Source organism: Schistocerca gregaria, chromosome 4 (assembly GCF_023897955.1).
Source record: "Schistocerca gregaria isolate iqSchGreg1 chromosome 4, iqSchGreg1.2, whole genome shotgun sequence".
Taxonomy (NCBI): Eukaryota; Metazoa; Arthropoda; class Insecta; order Orthoptera; family Acrididae; genus Schistocerca; species Schistocerca gregaria.
The window spans coordinates 307,658,802-307,679,283 of NC_064923.1; the positions used below are offsets into that span (position 1 = coordinate 307,658,802).

Below are 20,482 nucleotides of genomic sequence, written 5' to 3' on the forward strand. Positions count from 1 at the left end.
GCATGTTCTTAACAAATCGCCGTAACCAATAAACCTCAATGCGTGCTAGCGAACTACTGCTGAACAACGTCATTTCCCAGATTTCAGGGTTAGTGTTTATTTAATGTGTAAGTAATTTTATATTAATAACAAACAAAATAAACCGTATGTTTGTAAACGAGTCGTATATTTTTTCTGTGTCTGTGCTTAAATGTCGAAGTGTTCACGGAAACGTTGTATTTGTGTCAAAAAAAGAGTCAGGAAAAGTAATAAAGAAAAAGAGGGGGAGAAGGAAGGGAGGGTGAGATAGTCGTTCGACGTGCAGTACGGGCTGGCGAGGGAAAGATCAAATATTAATGATTAATAGAAACTACCGCAGCTATACTATCGCATATTTATTGTGTCAAGAGCGGTTTAGTTCTTATGAACATCATCAGGATGCCTGCGAGTTGTTTATGCGATGACATTGGCACAACTCGTAGGCAGCCTGTGATGCTCTAAAGAACGAATCCGGCCGTGACACAATAAATGTGCAATGATAACAGCTGTGGTGGTCTTCATTAATCAACAATATTAGTGACAATCATAATTGGTGCTCAGTGTGACTACTCCGAAGACCGTTCACACTCTGTTATTCGCTTATTCGTAGTCCCGATAGCAGACATGGAGCTAGTATGGCACCGAGCAGTCATATGGGATCGGCCAATGGCGGCTCTGTCCACCCCTTCAGCAGACGAATCCTAACCGGTCAAACGTGGAAGGTTGCAACACTAGTGTCTAGTCTTACCCGGTTGCACTAACGCCACTGCTCGACGGCCAGCATGTTCGCATGGTATTCAATAAGCCTGAACGTCGATTTGTCGAAAGCCCTTGAGACGCACTACAGCGGCATGTGTTACATCTCAGTATGTACTATAACCGCGTGAAAGATGAATAAAACTGGTGACTCGTTGGGTGCATTCTTTTCTTGCTAATATGTATATATTTGATGCAGCCCGTCACGAATTGTTCTCTGCGACAACCTTTTCATCTGAGTGTAGTACTTGCTCCCAATGTCGTCAGTGTTGTTAGATGTATTCCAATTCTGCCTTCCTCTACAGGTTTTATCCCGGGATTATTGCACGTCCTGTCACTTCTTTTAGTCAATGTTTTACGTATGTTCGTATTTTAGACGATTGTTCGGAGAACCTGTGCATCTTTGTCTTATCAGCCCACCTTATTATAAACGTTCTTCTATAACAGCACATCTCAGACACTTCGATCCTGTTCTTTTCCGCTTTCCCCACAGTCCAGGATCACTGCAAAACAATGTTCTGCTCCAAACGTATATTCTCAGAGATTTCTTACTCAAATTAATGTGTGTTTGATAGTAGTAGACTTCTTTGGTCAGAAATGCTCTCTTTGTATGTGCCAGCCTGCTGTTTACGTCCACTTTGCTTCGTCTGTCAAGTGTTATTTGACCTCCAAGCTAGTAGAATTATTTCTCTTGGTCTACTTCTTGGGCTCCGATTTGTTAGTTAAGTTTATTGCTAATTTCATTTCTGCAGCTCCACATTACCCATCCCATTCGTAATGCTTGTTTATACGGCAGACAGTCTAAGTTCAAATGTTCAAATATGTGTGAAATCTTATGCGACTTAACTGCTAATGTCATCAGTCCCTCAGCTTACACTCTACTTAACCTAAATTATACTAAGGACAAACACACACACCCATCCCCGAGGGAGGACTCGAACTTCCGCCGGGACCAGCCACACAGTTCAGCGCCTAAGACCGCTCGGCTAATCCCACGCGGCACAGTCTAAGTTACAGCTATAGCCGTACCTCTACTAACGAATTGTGAACAACAGTTGACATGTCATTTTACTCTGTTTTCAGGCTGAGTCGATTCGAAGAAAGGGAGATGAGTACGGACTTGTCTCCTTTGTCTGCCGACAACATCCCGCCGTCTCCGACGCTGGCCGCAGGCGAGGACACAGTCTGCGACTTGGGCAGCGTGAGGTTCGGAACCGACAAAGTCGTCTGCAGCTGGACCATCTTGGACTACAACAATTGGCCTCAAGGGGTGGACGAAGTGAAGTCACCCAAGTTCTGGCACTGCAGTTCCAGCGAGTGGTGTATGGTGCTGTCGAAAGAGAGAGGCGCCTGGTATCTCTGCTTCCAGCTGCTGTCTTCTCAGAAAGACGCTACCGTGCGAGCGAGGCTAAAAGCGTCGCTAGTTTCGAGCAGGGGTAAAAAGTACGAGGTTTACCCGTCGGAATTCGTCTGTCTCGATGCCCCGAAGAAGACAGTGTGGAGGTGCGTGAGTGGTTGCTTCGAAGCGGAGAACGGCTTCAATAACGTGCTGAAGTTCCTGGGAGAGGTGAGCACGCCTTGCGTGATAACAGAGCCGTACCGCAGCGTTGCCCTGCAGAGGCCTCGGCGCAGCGTCACAGACGACCTGGCAGCGCTGCTGGAGTCGGGCCAGCTGTCTGACGTGAAGCTGTGGGCGGGTGACGCCGAGTTCCAAGCGCACAGGGCCGTGCTGTGCGCCCGCAGCCCCGTCTTCTCCGCCATGCTGCGGCATGACACCCAGGAGGCCCGCACGGGCAGCGTCCACGTCAAGGATATCGAGGCGGACGTCCTGAGCGAGGTCCTGCGGTTCATCTACACCGACAGCACCCCTCTCCTGGAGAAGATGGCTGACAGGCTGCTGGTGGCGGCTGATAAATACGATTTGCCCCAACTGAAGGAACTCTGCGAGGTGGAGTTGGCCAAGAACCTCACCGTGGACAACGCTGCCGCTACCGCTGTCATCGCCTTGAGCCACTCTTGCGACGTCCTCAAGCGGTCGGTCATAAGCTTCGTGAAGCGCCACCTCGTACCCATCATGGGCAGCGAAGGCTGGGCGACAGCTGTTAGCAATCACGCCGAAATCGTCGTCGAGATGAGTCGTTTGGTAGCAGAAGAGCCTGTTGGTTAAAAGGCTGTTACAGTTCAATTCGCCATTACAGATCACTCTATTTCTTGAAAATTGTGCTGTTGATCCTTCAGTCGTTTCCAGCGTGCAACGTCGTACCTCTAAACAGTGTTGCTAGCTCATTTAACCATAGATCTAAATTTGATCGCAACTAACAGGAAGCTCCATATGTATGTATGCAAGTATCAGATTGTCATTGAAGTCATCTAAGTATAGTATATGCTCCGTGCTCTTTTTTTTTACTGATAGCTGCAAAAAGCAGGCATTTCAAGGAGGTCTTCTTTGGGCTTTTGAGTAGCCGCCTGCAGGTAAGCGCTAGGTACAACAAAACATCTAAAGTTGTGGGATTTAAAACAAAAGAACATGGTCCTTGTAAGACATCTGTAATATTGTACCCATAAAAACTACTTATTTTTAAGTAGCACATTTTCTATTCACAACTTTAAACTGTGCGTGAGATTAGCGATAAGCTCGAGCATTGTGTAGTTGAGAAAGAAGTTTCAATTACAGTTCTTCTGAAATAAATATGCAGTTTTGTAGTGAGCGTTTGGCATCGTAACTGAGCCCAGCAGTTCCTGGCCAGCTTAGATAGTTAAATACGACAGATTAACGAGTTCCTTGCCACCGTCTGGGTAAACATTAATACTGAACCACAGCGCCTCTCCCACCAATTTGGAGCGGCTTCAATTTGTTTATTGTCCCTTTAAGCTTCTGGGGCGGCACTTTCGAAGCGGGTAATCGACGAGAATTTTTTTTGCCATTTTTATGGAGCAAAGATTTCTCCAGTTATATTGTAATCTGCTTATTTTTACTTTATTCATCAACCAATAGATTCCCCAAAACACTTGTAGCTCTTGTATATTTCATTTCTACTTAGAACAAAGTGAATTTTCCTTTGTTTACGTGGCACTGAAAGTAGTCGGATGTACAATAAGTTCATCTTTATTTTGCAACAGAATACAGTGTATTGCTAATGTGGCATTGCTGGTTTAACCCCAAGCTGAAAGAAACATAAGCACTTATGGTCTGATTAAATTTGAGACCAGCCACATAGAATTTGGCCTTATGAGTGGTTTACTCCTTGTGCTTTTCACTATGCGCCTGTGGGTCAGCGCTTGGTGTGACAGAATCACCCCACTCTGTAGGATTTAAACAAAATGGTCCTCGCAAGACGTATGTAATATTATACACTTCAGAACAAGTTTTATTTAAGTAAAGCAGTGCCTGTTCACGTTTGTAGGAGGTGCTTGAGATTGACGATATTTTGGGCATTTAATGCAGAGAAGGAGCTTTTGATGAAAGTATGCGGTAATACTCTCTAGTGAGGGTTTTCTAACCAAGCGTGACCAAAAGCAGATTCTGGCCTGCAAATTTTGGCGAAACAACCTTCGCCTACAGTCATTAACGTATGAAATTGGAATATATAACAAACAATGGAAAATCCAGGATGGAATGTAACAATTGTTGAATATATAACAAAATTAATTTTGAATTGATTGTTTGAGTTATTAGTGGAAACGTTACTCACCTACAGAGCAGTATCCTTCAAAGCGTCGTCTCTGAATATCTACCCAAAAACACTAGCAGTTCCTGTATAGTTTGTTTCTAGCGCTACTTTCCTTTATTTACACAGTGCTGTAGGCAACCCAGCCTCAAGTAACACTTCGTGTTGCAACAGTAGATCGATGTTAATCTGAGGTTGGTTGCCAGTAAGAGGAAAGAAGGCGTTTTCCTCTTTCCAGTAAATGCCAGCTGAATAATTTCTATAAGATTCCTTATTAATTTATATCCTCATTGTTATGCATTCTTTTGAAGTTTGCCACTTACATCTACTTACATGCAAAGAAACGTCTTCTCTAGCATACAGGATTCCCCACTTTCATTGATCTTGAAATCAGACATTTAGATTCACAGTTATAATTTAATATTTTAATTAGGTAGTTGGTTACATAGATTATTAAATAACCAGTGTTAATGATGGTTGGTTGAGGGCTGAATTACTTCAAGGACTACAGCAAGTAGCCTCTTATTTATATTTAGTTTTATGCAAAGATAGGTTTCAGATTTTTAGCTATCTTTAAGTTGCGTAATACATTTAGATCTTCATCAGCCACATGCCGAATGCTGTGTTGTGTCATTGCATCAGTGGAGCCACTTCTTACACAGCAAAAGAAAATGCATCTGCCTAGTAAGTAAACACAAATAGACAATTAGTAAAACCTGGAACCTGGACAAATTGCTGTTTTGCACAAGGCAGCCTGCAGAATTCAAAATGTAGTCAAGAAAAACTTTATAGTGGTGAAATCCTAAATGTATTATGTGATTTGCAGATGAATAAAAGTCCGAAATGCTTACATCAAATAAAGCAGTACCAAAAATGACTAAATGCAACATTTCTTCAAGTAACAATTGTTCATCGCATCTCTCATTGGTTTGTAATTCACCAGTAGTAGGTTATTGCTCCATTTTGTAGCACCACTTGTTGTCTTCTGTCTGAAGATTGGTCTGCTGAAGCTGTCCACACTATTCTATGCTGTGAAAACCTGTTTCTCGACATAACTACTGCAGCCTTGATTCATCAAGATATGTCATATCAACCGATCGCTTCCTTTAGTCCAATTTTTCTATTAACTATCTTCTCCTTCTAGGCAGCAACGTTTACACCATTCCTTTGTGTGACTCATCAACCTCTTACTAACGTTTTCCTTACATGTAGTACTTACCGCCATAGACATCTTTCTAACATTTTTGTCAGACACGGCTCCTACCGTCGTCGAAGTACTCACTCCTTCCTTCGACACATGTTGACCTCGTTTCACGGTTCCGTCCGGTAAAGGATAAACATTTCGCTGTCTCTCTATCTCGCTAGCACCCGCGGTACTCTTCACGTTTCTACTAGCGCTTCGTAACGCTCTCTTAACGACAACTACTCGACGCGACTCTTGCGCCGTTCGCAACTTAAATCGTTTTCCACAAATCATAACATCTCTTGTACCATAATCTATAGCTGCCTTATGCTTTGCAAGAAAATCTCTGCATAAACGTCCGTCTAATGGCAGATCCTCTTCTGCCCCTACTACATGGAATTGGTGTCTCACAATTCCATCTTTTTCAAATGGTTCAAATGGCTCTGAGCACTATGGGACTTAACATCTGAGGTCATCAGTCCCCTAGAACTTAGAACAACTTAAACCTAACTAACCTGAGGCCATCACACACAGCCAGGCCCGAGGCAGGATTCGAACCTGCGACTTTAGCGGTCCATTTTTTCAACCTAAGGCGCCTTCCATTTTAACAACATCATTACTAATATCTTTAATTCTAATGCTCTTAGTAGGATCGCACGTTTCTGATACCCATACACTGTTCTTTTTCAATAGACTTATTTGTGCCCCACTATCTATCAAAAGTCTCATTGGATTCCGTGTGCCCTTTTCATAACTTACCGTGATATACTCATGTCTGTTAGAGCAGTCTACCTTAAATATCTTGCCAGATAGGTCGCAATGTGACTGCCTCATTGCGCCTCCTCTTAGTTTCCCTGTACCACATATTTATTTCGTCTTAAGGGCCAATTCTTACAGCATCGAGCGTAATGACGTTTTTGATTACACTTAAAACTCACAATATTTGTCCATTGGGTCGTAATGTTCCCCATAAACCTTACCTTCTTTCTGCTTTTCTGCAAAACGTTCTTTATCACCCTTCTTTTTGCCGTTTGATCTGTACTGGTACCGTGCCTATACTGTGTACCCTCTTATTATCATAGCACTTCTTTGCTATGTGCCTCAGTTTGCCACAATTAAAATACTTTTGAATTTTATGAGATTATATTTTGTGAGCTGTCCTTTCTATTGGTTTCTCTCCTGCAGACGCCATCACACTTTCTTCTGTTGATGCAATATCTACTGCTTCGGAGAGTGTTATTGACTCCCCTCTAGCCCTAACTATTGTCTTAATATTGGTGTCATATAAGCCTTGTATGAATACTGCACGACCTAATTTGAACACTAACGTAATGCTGCTCACTAACTCTGATTCCGTCATCACCTCTTTTATTGCCTCACGGAACTGGAGCTGAAGTGCATCTGTTTGCGAACCCCATTGGGCTATGTTTTAACATGGTTCCTGTCTGCTCATGAACATTTTACATGCTTAATAGTCTAGCGTTCTCTTTGATGCGTGATTTTCTACTAAAATAGCTCTGACTGAAGGCCAAGCGGCACTTAGAGCTCGCACTAGCAATTTGCTTCTAGCAGCCCCAACTACATGTACCTTCACAAATTTCAACAAAACATCGTGCTGCTCTGGTGCTACCAAGTCGAAAGCACTGTCGCAGTGGTCCAAAAATTCATTCCCATCAAAAGGATGCGATAGCAATTTAATAGCCTCACTGAGGTTAATATATTGCTTTGGAGGTGTGGATGGATCTGCCTGACTATCAGAAACATTTTGTTCATTAGACATGATGTTATTGTTAAACCTTTGTCTCACATTCTACTTTAAATTTTCTTCTGTTGCTGTGCGTCGCCGGGTGCGGCGGACCCGCAAGTCTGTCTTCTTGGCGATATAGCTGCTACTGGTGGACTACCTTGTCCACCTGATGGCCTCGGATGTCGTCTTCTGCTGTGGGTGGTGTGGATGGAATGGCGTGCCCTCACGCCCGTAGTCAACCCGCGATGTAGTGGCCTGGTCGAATTCGCTCGATTGGCGGGCCTCCTTCGCCCATCCCGTCTTCTTCTGCGTGCCTTGCCTCCGAACATCTCCAAGCCATCAGTCAATCTCAACTTCGGGCTGAGCTTTATCTGAAATAAGAAGCTTCACAACTATTCCTCAAGTTTATAGGCCGAACTAAATTGTTGGCAAACCTACTCCAAATCCTGTTCAAACTTGGCAAATAATGCCCAAACCCCACACCTGGCGCCAAATTTTTATATCGTGTCTGTTTTGTTTCCTGCGAGTGGATCAGGAAGAGGGAGCTGGACACTAACCTGGCTGAGGTGGAGTGGGCTCGCCCAACTCGTAGTTCTGGATCAGAATCTGTAAAGCTGGAATAACTTCAAACTAGGGAACTCAGTGTGATTGTAAATAAGCTTCTAACAAAGAAGAGAGAGAGAGTTGGAGTAAACATTACTCAAGCTTATGAGGCACTGTCATCCGAACTAAAACGTGGGAGGTGTTAGTAACTTGTAACTACCACTCTGTGCAACCAAGTGCCAGGAGAATCAAAGTCCCGCCCCCTGAGGCAGAGTAGCTCAGTGATGACGTCGGAGGCTGAATACTAGCATCGCAATCCCTGACATGCTGTTAAGCTGCTGTTTATATAGTCTCCTGTGCCGTTGCTATAATGCTTGGGGAAACTACCATCGCTCTGGCTGTCTTCCGATCCTCAGATTTATCACGTAGCTGCTCTGAGTGGAGGTTTCCTATTATCACGCGCTGCACCGCGCTGACTCCTTCCATTGTGTACTAACTTTGTGTAGAGGCTTTCCATCTGTTGAAACACATTAATTCGTATAACAGTGGACCGTAACGTCACAGACAGCTTAACCTACGCCTATTCGTAATTTATTCTGGACGTCACATCCTTCTTACTATATTAATCACTTGGTCTCCTTGTACAATTTTTACCCCTGACACTTCCCTCCGATACTAAATTGGTGATCACTTGATGTCTCAAAATGTGTCCTATCGACCAATCCCTTCTTCTGGTCAAGTGTCTGAACCGATAGCTGAGAGGTCAGCGTGATGGGTTGCTGTCCTATGGGCCCGGGTTCGATTTCCGGCCGGGTCGGAGATTTTCTCCGCTCAGGGACTGGATATTGCGTGGTCTTCATCATCATTTCATCCCCATCCAGCCCGCAGGTCGCTCAATGTGGCACCGAATGTAATAAGACCTGCACCAAGGCACCCGGACCTGCACCGCATGGAGCCTCCCGGCCAGTGACGCCAAAAGCTCATTTCCATTTTTTCTGGTCAATTTGTGCCACAAATTTCTATTCTCCTCAATTCTATTTAGTGCTTTCTTATTACTTACGTGATCTACCCATCTAATCTACAGAACTCTTCTGTAGCACCAGATTTCAAAAGCATCTATTCTCTGCATGTCTATACTATTTATTAAAGACAAATACATTCAGAAAACACTTCCTAACATTCAAGTATACATTTCAAGTTAACAAACTTTTCTTCTTCTGAAACGCTTTCCTTCCAATTGTGTCTACATCTTATACCCTATCTACTTCGGTCGTCGTCAGGTATTGCTGCCCAAATAGCAAAATCCCTCTACTACCTCCAGTGTCTCTTTTCCAGATCTGATTTCCTCAGCATTACCTGATTTAATTCAGGTACATTCCTTTATCCTTGTTTTCTCTTGTTGATGTTCCTCTTATGCCCTGCTTTCAAGACACTGCCCATTCCTTTCAACTGCTCATCCAAGTCCTTTGCTGTCTCTGACAGAATTGTAATGTCATTGGCAAACCTCAAGGATTTTATTTCTCCTCGTTGAACTTTAAATCCTAAACTTTAATTCCTACTCATAATTTTGTTTTGTTTCCTTCACTGCTTGCTCACTGTACAGATCGAATCACATCTGGGATAAGCTATGAGCCTGTCTCACTTCATTGTTAACCACTGCCTCCATTTCATGCCCCTCGACTCGTATAGCACCGCCTGGTATCTGTACAAGTTGTAAATAGCCATTCGCTCCCTGTATTTTACCAGTGCTACTTTCAGATTTTCAAAGAAAGTATTCCAGTGAACATTTTCAAAAGCTTTTGTTAGGTCTACAAATGTTATAAACGTAGGTTTGCCTTTCATTGATAGGTCTTCTAAGATAAGTCGCAGGGTCAGTACCGCATCACGTCTTCTACATTTCTCCGAAATCTAGACTGATCTTCCTTGACATCAGCTTCCCGGCTTTTCAATTCTTTTGTAAGGAACATGTGTTAGTATTTTGCAATTACATTTTCTTGAAGTCTGAGGAGTTTCGCCTGTCTTATACATCTTGGACACCTGATGGAGACGTTTTGTCGTAGCTGGTTCTCCAAAGGCTATCGGTAGTTCTGACGGAATGTCGTCTACTCCTGGTGTCTTGTTTTTACTTAGGTCTTTCAGTGCTCTATCAAATTCTTCTCGCAGTGTCATACCTCTTATCTCATCTTCATATACGTCGTCTTCCATTTCTACAATACTGCCTTAATTTCCTCTCCATTGTAGGCACCCTCTATATACTCCTTCCACCTTTCAGCTTTCCCTTCTTCGCTTGGGACTGGTTTTCCATCTGAGGTGTTGATATTCATACAGCTGCTTCTCTTTTTTCCAAAGGTCTCTTTGGTTGTCCTTTCATGATTAAATTCAGTATCTCCTGCGTTATCCAACGATTTCAACGAGGCCTCGTCTTTTTAACTATTTGATTCCCAGCTGCCTTCAATATTTCATTCTTGAAGCTAACCATTCGTCTTCTACTATATTCCTTTCCTTGGGTCTTGTCAAATATTGCCTAATGCTCCCTCTGAAATTTTAAGCATCCTCTGAGTCTGTCAGTTTCTCCTTATGCCGTCTCCTAAATTTCCTACTCTTTTTTGGGCAATTTCTTCAGTTTTAATCTATAGCTCGTAGCCTATGTTTTGTGGGTGGAGTCCACATCTGCCTCTGGAGATGTCTTTCAGTTTAAAATTTGCTTCCAAAATCTCTGTCTTACCGTTATACAATCAATCTGAAACCTTCCATTGTCTCCAGATCTCTTCCAGGTACACAACATGCTTCCTCGATTCTTAAACCACGTGTTAGCTTTGAATAAATTATGCTCTCTGCAAAATACTACCAGCAGGCTTTCACTTTCATTCCTTTCCTCCAGTCAATATTGATCTGTGTATTTCAGTCAATATGGAGATAATAGCACTCAGTTCTATAATCTACCTGTTTTGTAACATTACGCCTTCAAGCTGACGTTTAGCAAACCAGTTACTAATGTCCTGTCAGCCCAGCTCTGATAACCGCATCTTCTGCAGTCGCTCACAACATCATTTCACCAAACTCAGTGATCACACTGTACTTCTTTTCTTGAGACAACAATCATTTATTGGGTGTTGTAATAGCCCTATATCTATCTGGACTATGGTAATAGTCTATTTGTGAATTTATTATTACTCATGTGAAAATTCTACACTGTTAGTACAGTGATCTGACTTTCATAAATCTAATGGTTTATTGTTTTGTTTTAAAGGATGGCTATTCTAAATTTGTAATTAAATATCACTTCTGCTGATTTACTGCAGACTGGTATAAAAGTTATCTGCCCACATATCGACACTTTGCCTAACACGCTTCCCAACAGTTTCAGTGTAAGATAATTGTAGCATATTTGTTGTTGTGGTCTTCAGTCCAAAGACTGGTTTGAGGCAGCTGCCCACGCTAGTTATCTCCGAGTATCACAACCAACATCCATTTGAACCTGTTTACTATCTTCATCCCTTGGTTTCCCTCCATCCTCTGCCCCTCACTCCACACTTTTCACCAGTACCAAATTGACAATTCCTTGGTGTCTCAAAATGTGTCCTACAACTCGATGTCTTTTCTACTCAAAATGTTCCATGTATTACTTGTCTCCCCAGTTTGATTCATTATCTCCTGAATAGTTATGTGATCTACCTATCTGCAATGGTGTGACATAGTTAAGGTCGAAAGTGGCTTTCACATGACGTGTCACTGCCAAGTTGAGTGTTTAGAGTCATAACAACGTATCTACAAAATGTATGTTTTGAGATGAAGGCAAAAGAAATTTTGCAGCAGTACAAACACAATCGTCACCACCACCAAATTCACGGTTCTTAGACTTCATTTGCATTCCTTATCAATTTCCCACCTTTATCATTAAGAAAGTTGTGAAGGAGATACGTCGAAGTGCCCAGTTTTGTAGTTTTGATGTTGTGACCCTAAACCCTCTTAGTAACATTGTTCATCGAAACTTGGACCATACACAGAAAGAACTGCGAAAGTGTAGTAAAGAAGGAAACTGCAGGAAATGCACCTCAATATGAAGAAAAATGACACTTTTATCAACAGACAATAATAACACTCAAGTCACCACGATTCATCATAGTCCTCTGGACATTACAAAAGAAGATAGGGTTTGTAATAGGGTATGTGATCACTTAGGAGAGTAACGCATACTCTGCAATTGCTCCCATGCTGGCCACAAGATTGGTAAGGAGTTCTTGTGGTAAGGCATCCCATTCATCCACTAGTGTGGATGCCAGCTGCTGGATGATCATTGGAGCACATGGACGTGTTGCAATGCTTCCCCTTTTTCGGAAATGCTTTCCTTTCTGTAGCCAGCGTGCATTTTAAATCCTCTCCACCTTTGCCATAATTGGTTATTTTACTGCTAAAATAGCAAAATTCATATACTATTTTTAGTGTCATATTTTCTAATATAATTTCCTCAACATCGCCTGATTTGACGTCAGTACGTACCACTACCCCTGTTTTACTTTTGTTGATGCTCATCTGTTTTCAACACACCATCTGTTGCCTTCAGCTTCTCTTTTGAGTCCTTTGCTGTCTCTGATATAAATACAATGTCTCTGAACTTTAATTCATCCTCCAAATTTTTCTGTGTTTCCCTTTACTACTGCTCATTGCATGGATTGAATAATATGGGCATAGCTACAGCCTTACATCATTCTCTTCTCAAGGACTGTTACTTTTTCCTGTCCTTTGAGTCTTGTAACCAATGTTTGGGTTCTATACAAGCTGTGGTTAACCTCTCGTTCCCTGTATTTTATCCCCGCACCTTCAGAATCTCAAGAGTGTACTCCAGTCAGCCTTGTCAAAACTTTCTCTAAATCAACAAATGCCGTAAACGTAGGTTTTATGCTCCAGAGAATAGTCATGCTCACATAAAAACACTTTCATTCATAAGCAGTGACGGATTTCTAAGGGATATGGGTCATCTGCTGCTCATACTTTGTAATTTAAAATACAACGGAGTAGAGGGAACCATGTAACGTAGTAAAAATAGTTATACATAAATTATAGAATGTTATACCCAGTGATGAAGTGTGGAGATAGTGGCACAGACCAGGAACTATGGAATTCACCCAGTGATGTCGACTGCCGATTATGTGGCGGTGTCATGGAGTTCAGTTGTAGAAGCCCCGCCCCTAGTCTCTCGCCAATATGATGCATCATATGCAATACATGTCAAACAGCTTGAGTATAGACCTTACTACTATGCTGGATAGTATCGTTAAGTTATATCTGAGTAACAGTTTATATGTTATAGTTAAAATTTTGATCTGCCAATGGCAACACGTTACTAGACTGTCCTCTGTGGGACTTAGTGTTCACTAAAGACTGCGTGTAGGATGCCTCTGGTTATCTAGTGACGTGGACGTCTTATCGATAGTGATCAAAGACGCTACGCCGCGACCAAACTGTATTCGGTTTGGCTGCTTATAATCTTCATGTATGAGTTGGTTGAACACCTCCTTCAGTGCCGACCACCAACATTTTGTGCAGAGCCGTGTACTGCAAGGAACCCATATAACCATTGACCAACATCGCCAGTAGCACAGCCACCCTAATAATACGTAATGTATGCTGTCTAATCACCTTCAGTTTAATTACAAATAACTGTTTGTTAAATTTTTCTTTATTGGACCTAAAATATATAGGAATAAGCTTAATAGAAAATAAGAATTTATATGTTAGACATGTTAAAATTTTACGTCATATAATTGGAAAAAGTGTAACCGACAAGCAACATTATTGGCCTGCATTCCGCCGGACTTTGTAGACACAGAAGATAGGCTGTAGGACACACTGGTTACCTCATCAAAAATCCCGCCGAATACAGTCCACTGATCTGTTACTAAATGCTCTCGGCTGGTACACTACATTTTTCCCGGTATATTGTGTAAAATTTTAATTATATAACATATACATTCTTATTTTATAATAAGCTTATTCTTATATATTTTAGCTCCAATGCAGAAAATTTCTACAAAAAGTTATTTGTACTTAAATTCAAGACTTATGAATGGAAGTTGTGCTATCGATCACGACTATTCCATATAATATTCTGTTACTAGTTCATTGCGGTTGCTGTTGTTCCTAATATTTTTACAAAGATATAAATATATTAACCAATATTCTAAGGTACATCGTAGCATCAATGTTGCTTCGCATGTTCGTACATTTACTCAGAACACAAACTGATCTCCCCCGAGGTCAGCGTTTGTGAAATGACAAGAAATAAATGAAACACCAGTAAAGGACATCTGACGCTCTTACTACTTATCCTTGTAATCTATCAGGTCCGTAAACAGCTTCTTTCATTAGTACATAAGAACTATACTTTTTCTTATTCGGGAGTCAGCAAAACACCCTGACGAAAACCACTTGTAACAGTGGCTGAAACTTCATAGAACTGCACATAGTGACAATGCGGTCACATATTATTTAGCAACCATGACTTATCTAACTGATAGCTTGGGAATATTTAACATGTCAGCACCTGATTTCTCTGAAATCATCGTTGCTGAAGTCTGAGGATATTTTGCCATATTATGTACCTCACACATAGGGTGAAATAGTTTTATCAAGACCTGTTTGCAACACTTATTCTTGGGAAGGCTGTCTTAATTAGGAGAGACATCACACACTTAACTCATGGTCGTTAATCTAAGCACTTCACTTGTTACCTGCTTTCCAATCATCTGTTAAAAACACAATTTTTGTGGCAGGACACCACACAAAATCTAGGCAGAACACGAAAGCTATCATTAGAAAATGGACATGAAAGTTACTTTTACTAGAAATATGATTGGATCTTGACATTGAAGAATTGAAACTTATTTTTGGATCTGACATATTTGTATTCTGACTGAGATTTTAGTTAGCAGAAACACTCCATACACTGCCTGCACTGAAGGTATTGATTTGACCACATTTGTTGAAATTGAACGAAGTCGTAAGCAGTTTTAAATAGGCAGTGAGAGGCGTTCGTGGCTGGATGCCTCAAAATTCCAAATTAATGGGAGTTGAAGCTTTACCATTACAATCAAAGCTGTGTAGCAACACTGATAATTATGGATTTAGAATTACCGTCTCTTTAGTTCGTTTCTTAACGACACTCATACACATATAATTCAGTATTGCAATAGATTATCTAAACAAATCAGTTCTTGTCTTTTGATGTCAATCGATGGATTATATATGCTTGGCTTGTCAGTGCTCAGTAGTATTGCACAATCACGTACAGTATAAATGTCGCCTGCTTGTTATGGTATACAGGCCTCTTTATTTGAAGTCATAATTACAGAAAGCTGTACACATTAAATAGCATCCATCTGACGCTATACCATTTGAAACAAGAAAAATTCAACTCCGTCTTAGATGCTGAGTGATTACATTAAGCTTCACATGCTGCGCTAACCAATTGTGTCTTACCATGACAACACACTAATACGAACTGTTCCACTGGCAACTGCGCATTACGAACTGTAGCATGCCTCCACCACACTGCCGGAGTTTCTTTACAGATTACATTTAATTTGGCACAAGCCTAACCAGAGTTAGAATACACTTCGCTGTGTACAGTCCCTTTGAAAGATTCACTAAACATTTCTACCAATGACAATTTTCGTTCGAAAAGTACTCAAGAAATAAAGTTTGAATTAATAAATATGTTGTTGTAGTTGCGATCTTCCTTCCGAAGACTGGTTTGATACAGCTCTCTATACTGCTCTATCCTGTGTAAATATCTACATCTCCTAATCACTACTGCAACGTACATCCCTCCGAATCTGCTTACTGTATTCATCTCTTGATCTCCCTCTACAATTTTTACGTCACAGACTTCTCTCCAATGTTAAACTGGTGATCCATTGATGTTGCAGAATGTATACTATCAGCCGATCTATTTTTTAGTGAATTTATTGTCTCCCCAATTCTGTTCAGTGCCACCTCATTAGTTACGTTATCTACACACCTAATCTTCAGCATTCTACTGTAGTACCACATTTCAAAACCTCTTATTCTTTTTTTTATAAACTTTTTATCGTTCATGTTTCATTTTCATACAGTGCTAAACTCCACACAAATACCTTCATAAAAGATTTCCTAACACTAAAATCTGTATTCAGTGTTAACAAATTTCTCTTCTTCAGAAGCGCTTTTCTTCTCATTGCCAGCGTACATTTTATATACTCTCTATTTCAACCATCATCTCTTATTTTGCTGCGCAAATAGCAAAACTCATCTACAACGTTGTCTTATTTCCTAATATAATTCCCTCAGCATCACCTGATTTAATTCGACTACATTCCATTATCCTTGTTTTGCTTGTGTTTGTATTCATCTTATATTCTCCTTAATTTTTTGAATTCTTGTTCCACTTGTGTAGGCATTTTCTGGTTGTCTTTCTTAATTTACCAAAGTACGTCACTTACAACAAAGCAGACAAACTGCATACCAATTCTTTTATGGCTAACATAATGCAAAAGTTTCAATTACATCTTCTCAATAGCAAATTGCACTCACAACATTCCTTTCAAATACTCTTCAAATTATTCGCCTTCTCTGACAGCACTATAATGTCATCAACGAATCTCAAAGTCTTTATTTCTTCTCCTTTAATTCCTACTCCAATTATTTCTTTGCTTTCCTTTGCCACTTGCTCAATTTACAGATTGAATAACATCGTTGATAGGCTTTAATCCTGGCTCATTCCATTCTGAACCACTGCTTCCCTCCCCTGGTCCTCGACTGCCGTCATGTTTATGTAAATATTGTAAATAACTTCACGTTCGCTGTATTTTACCCCTGCAAGCTGCAGAATATCATAGAGAGTATTCCAGTCAACACTGTCAAAAGCTTCCTCTAAGACTACAAATGACATAAATGTAGATTTGCCTTACCTTAACCTGTCTTCTACGAGAAGTCGTAGCGTCAGTATTGCGTCGCATGTTCCTACATTTCTCCTGAATCCAGACTGATCTTCCTCGAGGTCAGCTTCTACCAGTTTTTCCACTCTCCTGGAAAGAATTAGTGTTAGTACCTTGCAACAATGGCTTCGATAATTTTCGCACCAGTCAGCAGCTGCTATCTGTAGAGTTGGAAGTATAACTTTCGTCTTGAAGTCTGACGGTATTTTGTCTGTCTCATATATCTTGCTCACCAGGTGGAGTTTTGTCATGGCTGGTTCTCCTAAGACTGTTGGTAGTTCTGACAGAATGTCGGCTACTCGCGCGGCTTGATGCCTCAAAATGTGTCCTATCGACCGATCTATTCTTTTAGTCAAGACTGTCTTTCGTCCGTATTTCACTTCGTATATGGCGGCAATCCAAACCTTCAGAAAAGACTTCCCTACATTTAAGTCCGAATTTGAAGTTAACAGATTTCCCTCCTGAAACGCTTTTCTTCCAACTGCCAATCTACATTTCATATCTTCTCTATTTCGTCTGTCATCAGTTATTTTGGTGCTAAAATAGCAAAACTCATCTACTACTTGCAGAGTCTCTTTTCCTGATCTAATTTCCTCAGCATCATGTGATTTAATTCGACTACATTCCATTATCCTCGTTTCGCTTTCGTTGCTGTGCGTCTTCTCAAAGACACTGCCCAATCCATTCAACTGCTCCTCCAAGTCCATTGCTGTGTCTGACAGAATTACAACGTATTCGATAGACTCCACGGATCTTATTTCTTCTCGTTGAACTTTAATTCCTATTCCAAATTTTTCTTTGATTTCCTTCACTGCTTACTTAGTGAACAGATCGAATAACATTGCGGGGGGGGGGGGGGGGGGGAGGGGGGGGGAGGCTACAAGCCTGTCTCACTCCTTTGTCAGCCACTGCCTCCCTTTCATATCCCTCGACTCTTACAACGCCACCTGGTTTCTGTACAAGTTGTAAATACCTTTTCGCTTCCTGTTTTTTACCGGTGCTGCCTTCAGAATTTGAAAGAGAGAATTCCAGTGAACATTCTCGAAAGCTTTCGATAAGTTCCTTAACATACCTGGTAAGATAAGTCGCAGAGTCAGTTCTGCATCACGTCTTCTACATTTCTCCGAAATCTATACTGATCTTCCCCAAGGTCCGCTTCTCCTAGTTTTTCCATTCTTCTGTAATGAATTCGTGTTAGTATTGTGAAACCACAACACAAACTAGAGTACTACGTTAATTCATTAGTAAAATATATGGAACTGTGCTCAGCTGATGATTGTAGTCGTCTTGTTACGACAGAGGGTCAGTTAGAATGTTTCAACAGCTTAAATCGCCACAGATTCCGTAACTGCACACAAATTATTTGTCAAAGACATCCCTAACTGACAATACGTTTTGTATAGATAATGTTTTGAAGTATATGAATTGCTAAGTATTTCCACAGTGAGCCTCTAGTCACCTCAGCAGTAAGGGAAAACAAATTCTAACAAAGAACTGTTCATAGAATTAGATAAAATCATGGAGCATTAAGAATCGTCTTGCCTAAAGAAGTTTTTAAAACATAAACGTGTATCAGTTCGTAGTTCCTTTAATAATATAATTGACTCGTGTAAGATGTACAATTGGATACTTCACAACTGTGGAATTCTCTTTGTACTTAGAACTAGCGATAAACCGTTAGTCCATCATATTACTTGCTTCTTGCCTAACGTCCTGTAGTGTCGTGGCCTAGAAAACACGACAACTCTTTAAATGTGATTCGGTACCAAGCAGAAAGAAACTATATTTACAAAATAAAAGCTTTGAATGCCTTGATATTTATTATCAGTTTCTTAAGTTCGACAGGCTATGCTCCATCGTCAGACCAAATTTGATTACCCAAAGTTAGGCTTTTAAATAAACCGGAAGCTCAGAGAGTATTATAACACACTTGTGAAATGAATACCTAAAGATGAAACGAGAAACATACCTGGCATGTATGAAAAGATGCTGAAACCTGGTAAAAACACATCAAGACTGACAAAGTGCTGGCAACCCAATTAGCGAGTTAATTAGTATAGCTATTGTATAATCAGTATATTAATGAAGCGTATCTGAATTTGAGCGACAAACATTGAAATTAAAAAACAACTTTCACTTGCATGTGTGTGTATTCATTGTCTTCCAGTCCAGTTAGATTTAGATTTTATTGTTTACTTTAAGCGTGAAACTTGGATGTAATCATATGTCAACATAAATTTATTTTCTACCAATAAATCAAATATTCCAATGATTTTTCGTTTTCTTCTGGACACCAACAAACTAAGCTCAGGCTATGTACTAAATTATTAACATCAAAACATCCCTTTCGAAAATGGAACGTGTGTTTGCCAGACAGTTTGCACGAAGGTTTCCTTATTTCACCCTCAGATATCATAGAAAAGTAGCTTTAGTGACCAGGCTTAACTGATTATGGCTCTGTTGTGGTGACAGGAGGCATACGCAAGGGGTTTGCAGCACTTTCCCTCTGACGACCTTACATCCCACTTGCCCCAAGTGCCTTATATATGCATAGAAAGCAGTCTCCGTAAATTATTAAGACATAGACTGAATACCAGGCGTTTAAATAATGTTTATGATTAGATGTCGATAAACTAATGCCACATATGAGAAAATATGCATCGGAATCTTATTCTTTGGGCTTATATTCCTAGAAACATGTAACTTTCTATTTCTGTTGTTCAATATATTTTTGAAAGTTCAGCCGGCCGGAGTGGCCGAGCGGTTCTAGGCGCTACAGTCTGGAACCGCGCGACCGCTACGGTCGCAGGTTCGAATCCTGCCTCGGGCACGGATGTGTGTGATGTCCTTAGGTTAGTTAGGTTTAAGTAGTTCTAAGTTCTAGGCGACTGATGACCTCAGATGTTAAGTCCCATAGTGCTCAGAGCCATTTGAACCATTTTTAAAGTTCTATGCATGGTTATTACATCTATATTTTCGACCATATCTGTAATTAAAAAAACACACATCTTGAGAAAGCTATTTATCTGAGGATAGGGCTTGATAAACATAGAGAATGAGTATTTCTTGTATCAGCTATTCAAAAATCAATCTGTTTCATATGGCACGTAAATACTTGGTTTTTAATTTTACATATTTACAAAAATTGTTAACTCTAGATTATATATCTCTCAGTGAAAATGCATTACAAAATGAGTTATGTGTCCTATTAAAACTGATGAGCCTCGATAAAATCTGAGATTAAAATAATGAAATTTTGTATTAAATAGAATTGTAGAAACACATTCCATTTGCACAGATGAAGTATATATTTTTGAATGAATGCCATGTTAAAACCCAAAACAAAATAAAATATTTGAATTCAGTGGCAGACTACTGAAATTACGTGTACCACTGGAATATGCCAAGATAAATAAAATTCAAATAAATATTGTCATTATAAAGAAAAATGATGTCGAGCTACAAAAGTTACTGTGTAGTTTTTGTAACGTTTGGATCACTATTAGTTAACATGTGAATGGTGCATTGACTCTGTTAAGGTAGGACGTTTTCGGCGCCGAGAAAGCGACGAAGCAGTCGAATGTTGTGAGTG

General features: G+C 40.5%; 1 protein-coding gene across 2 annotated transcripts in view; it reads left to right on the forward strand.

Annotated features, from left to right (window-relative positions):
• LOC126266614 (speckle-type POZ protein B-like) overlaps nucleotides 1-19,162 on the forward strand; it is an 84,176-nt gene extending 65,014 nt beyond the window's left edge. For both annotated transcript variants that reach the window (XM_049970957.1, XM_049970956.1), the window contains exon 2: nucleotides 1,858-19,162. In XM_049970957.1, the coding sequence (XP_049826914.1) occupies nucleotides 1,883-2,941 (1,059 nt within the window). In that variant the 5' untranslated portion in view covers nucleotides 1,858-1,882 and the 3' untranslated portion in view covers nucleotides 2,942-19,162. The remainder of the gene's footprint in view (nucleotides 1-1,857) is intronic.
• The last annotated feature ends 1,320 nt before the right edge of the window (nucleotides 19,163-20,482 follow it).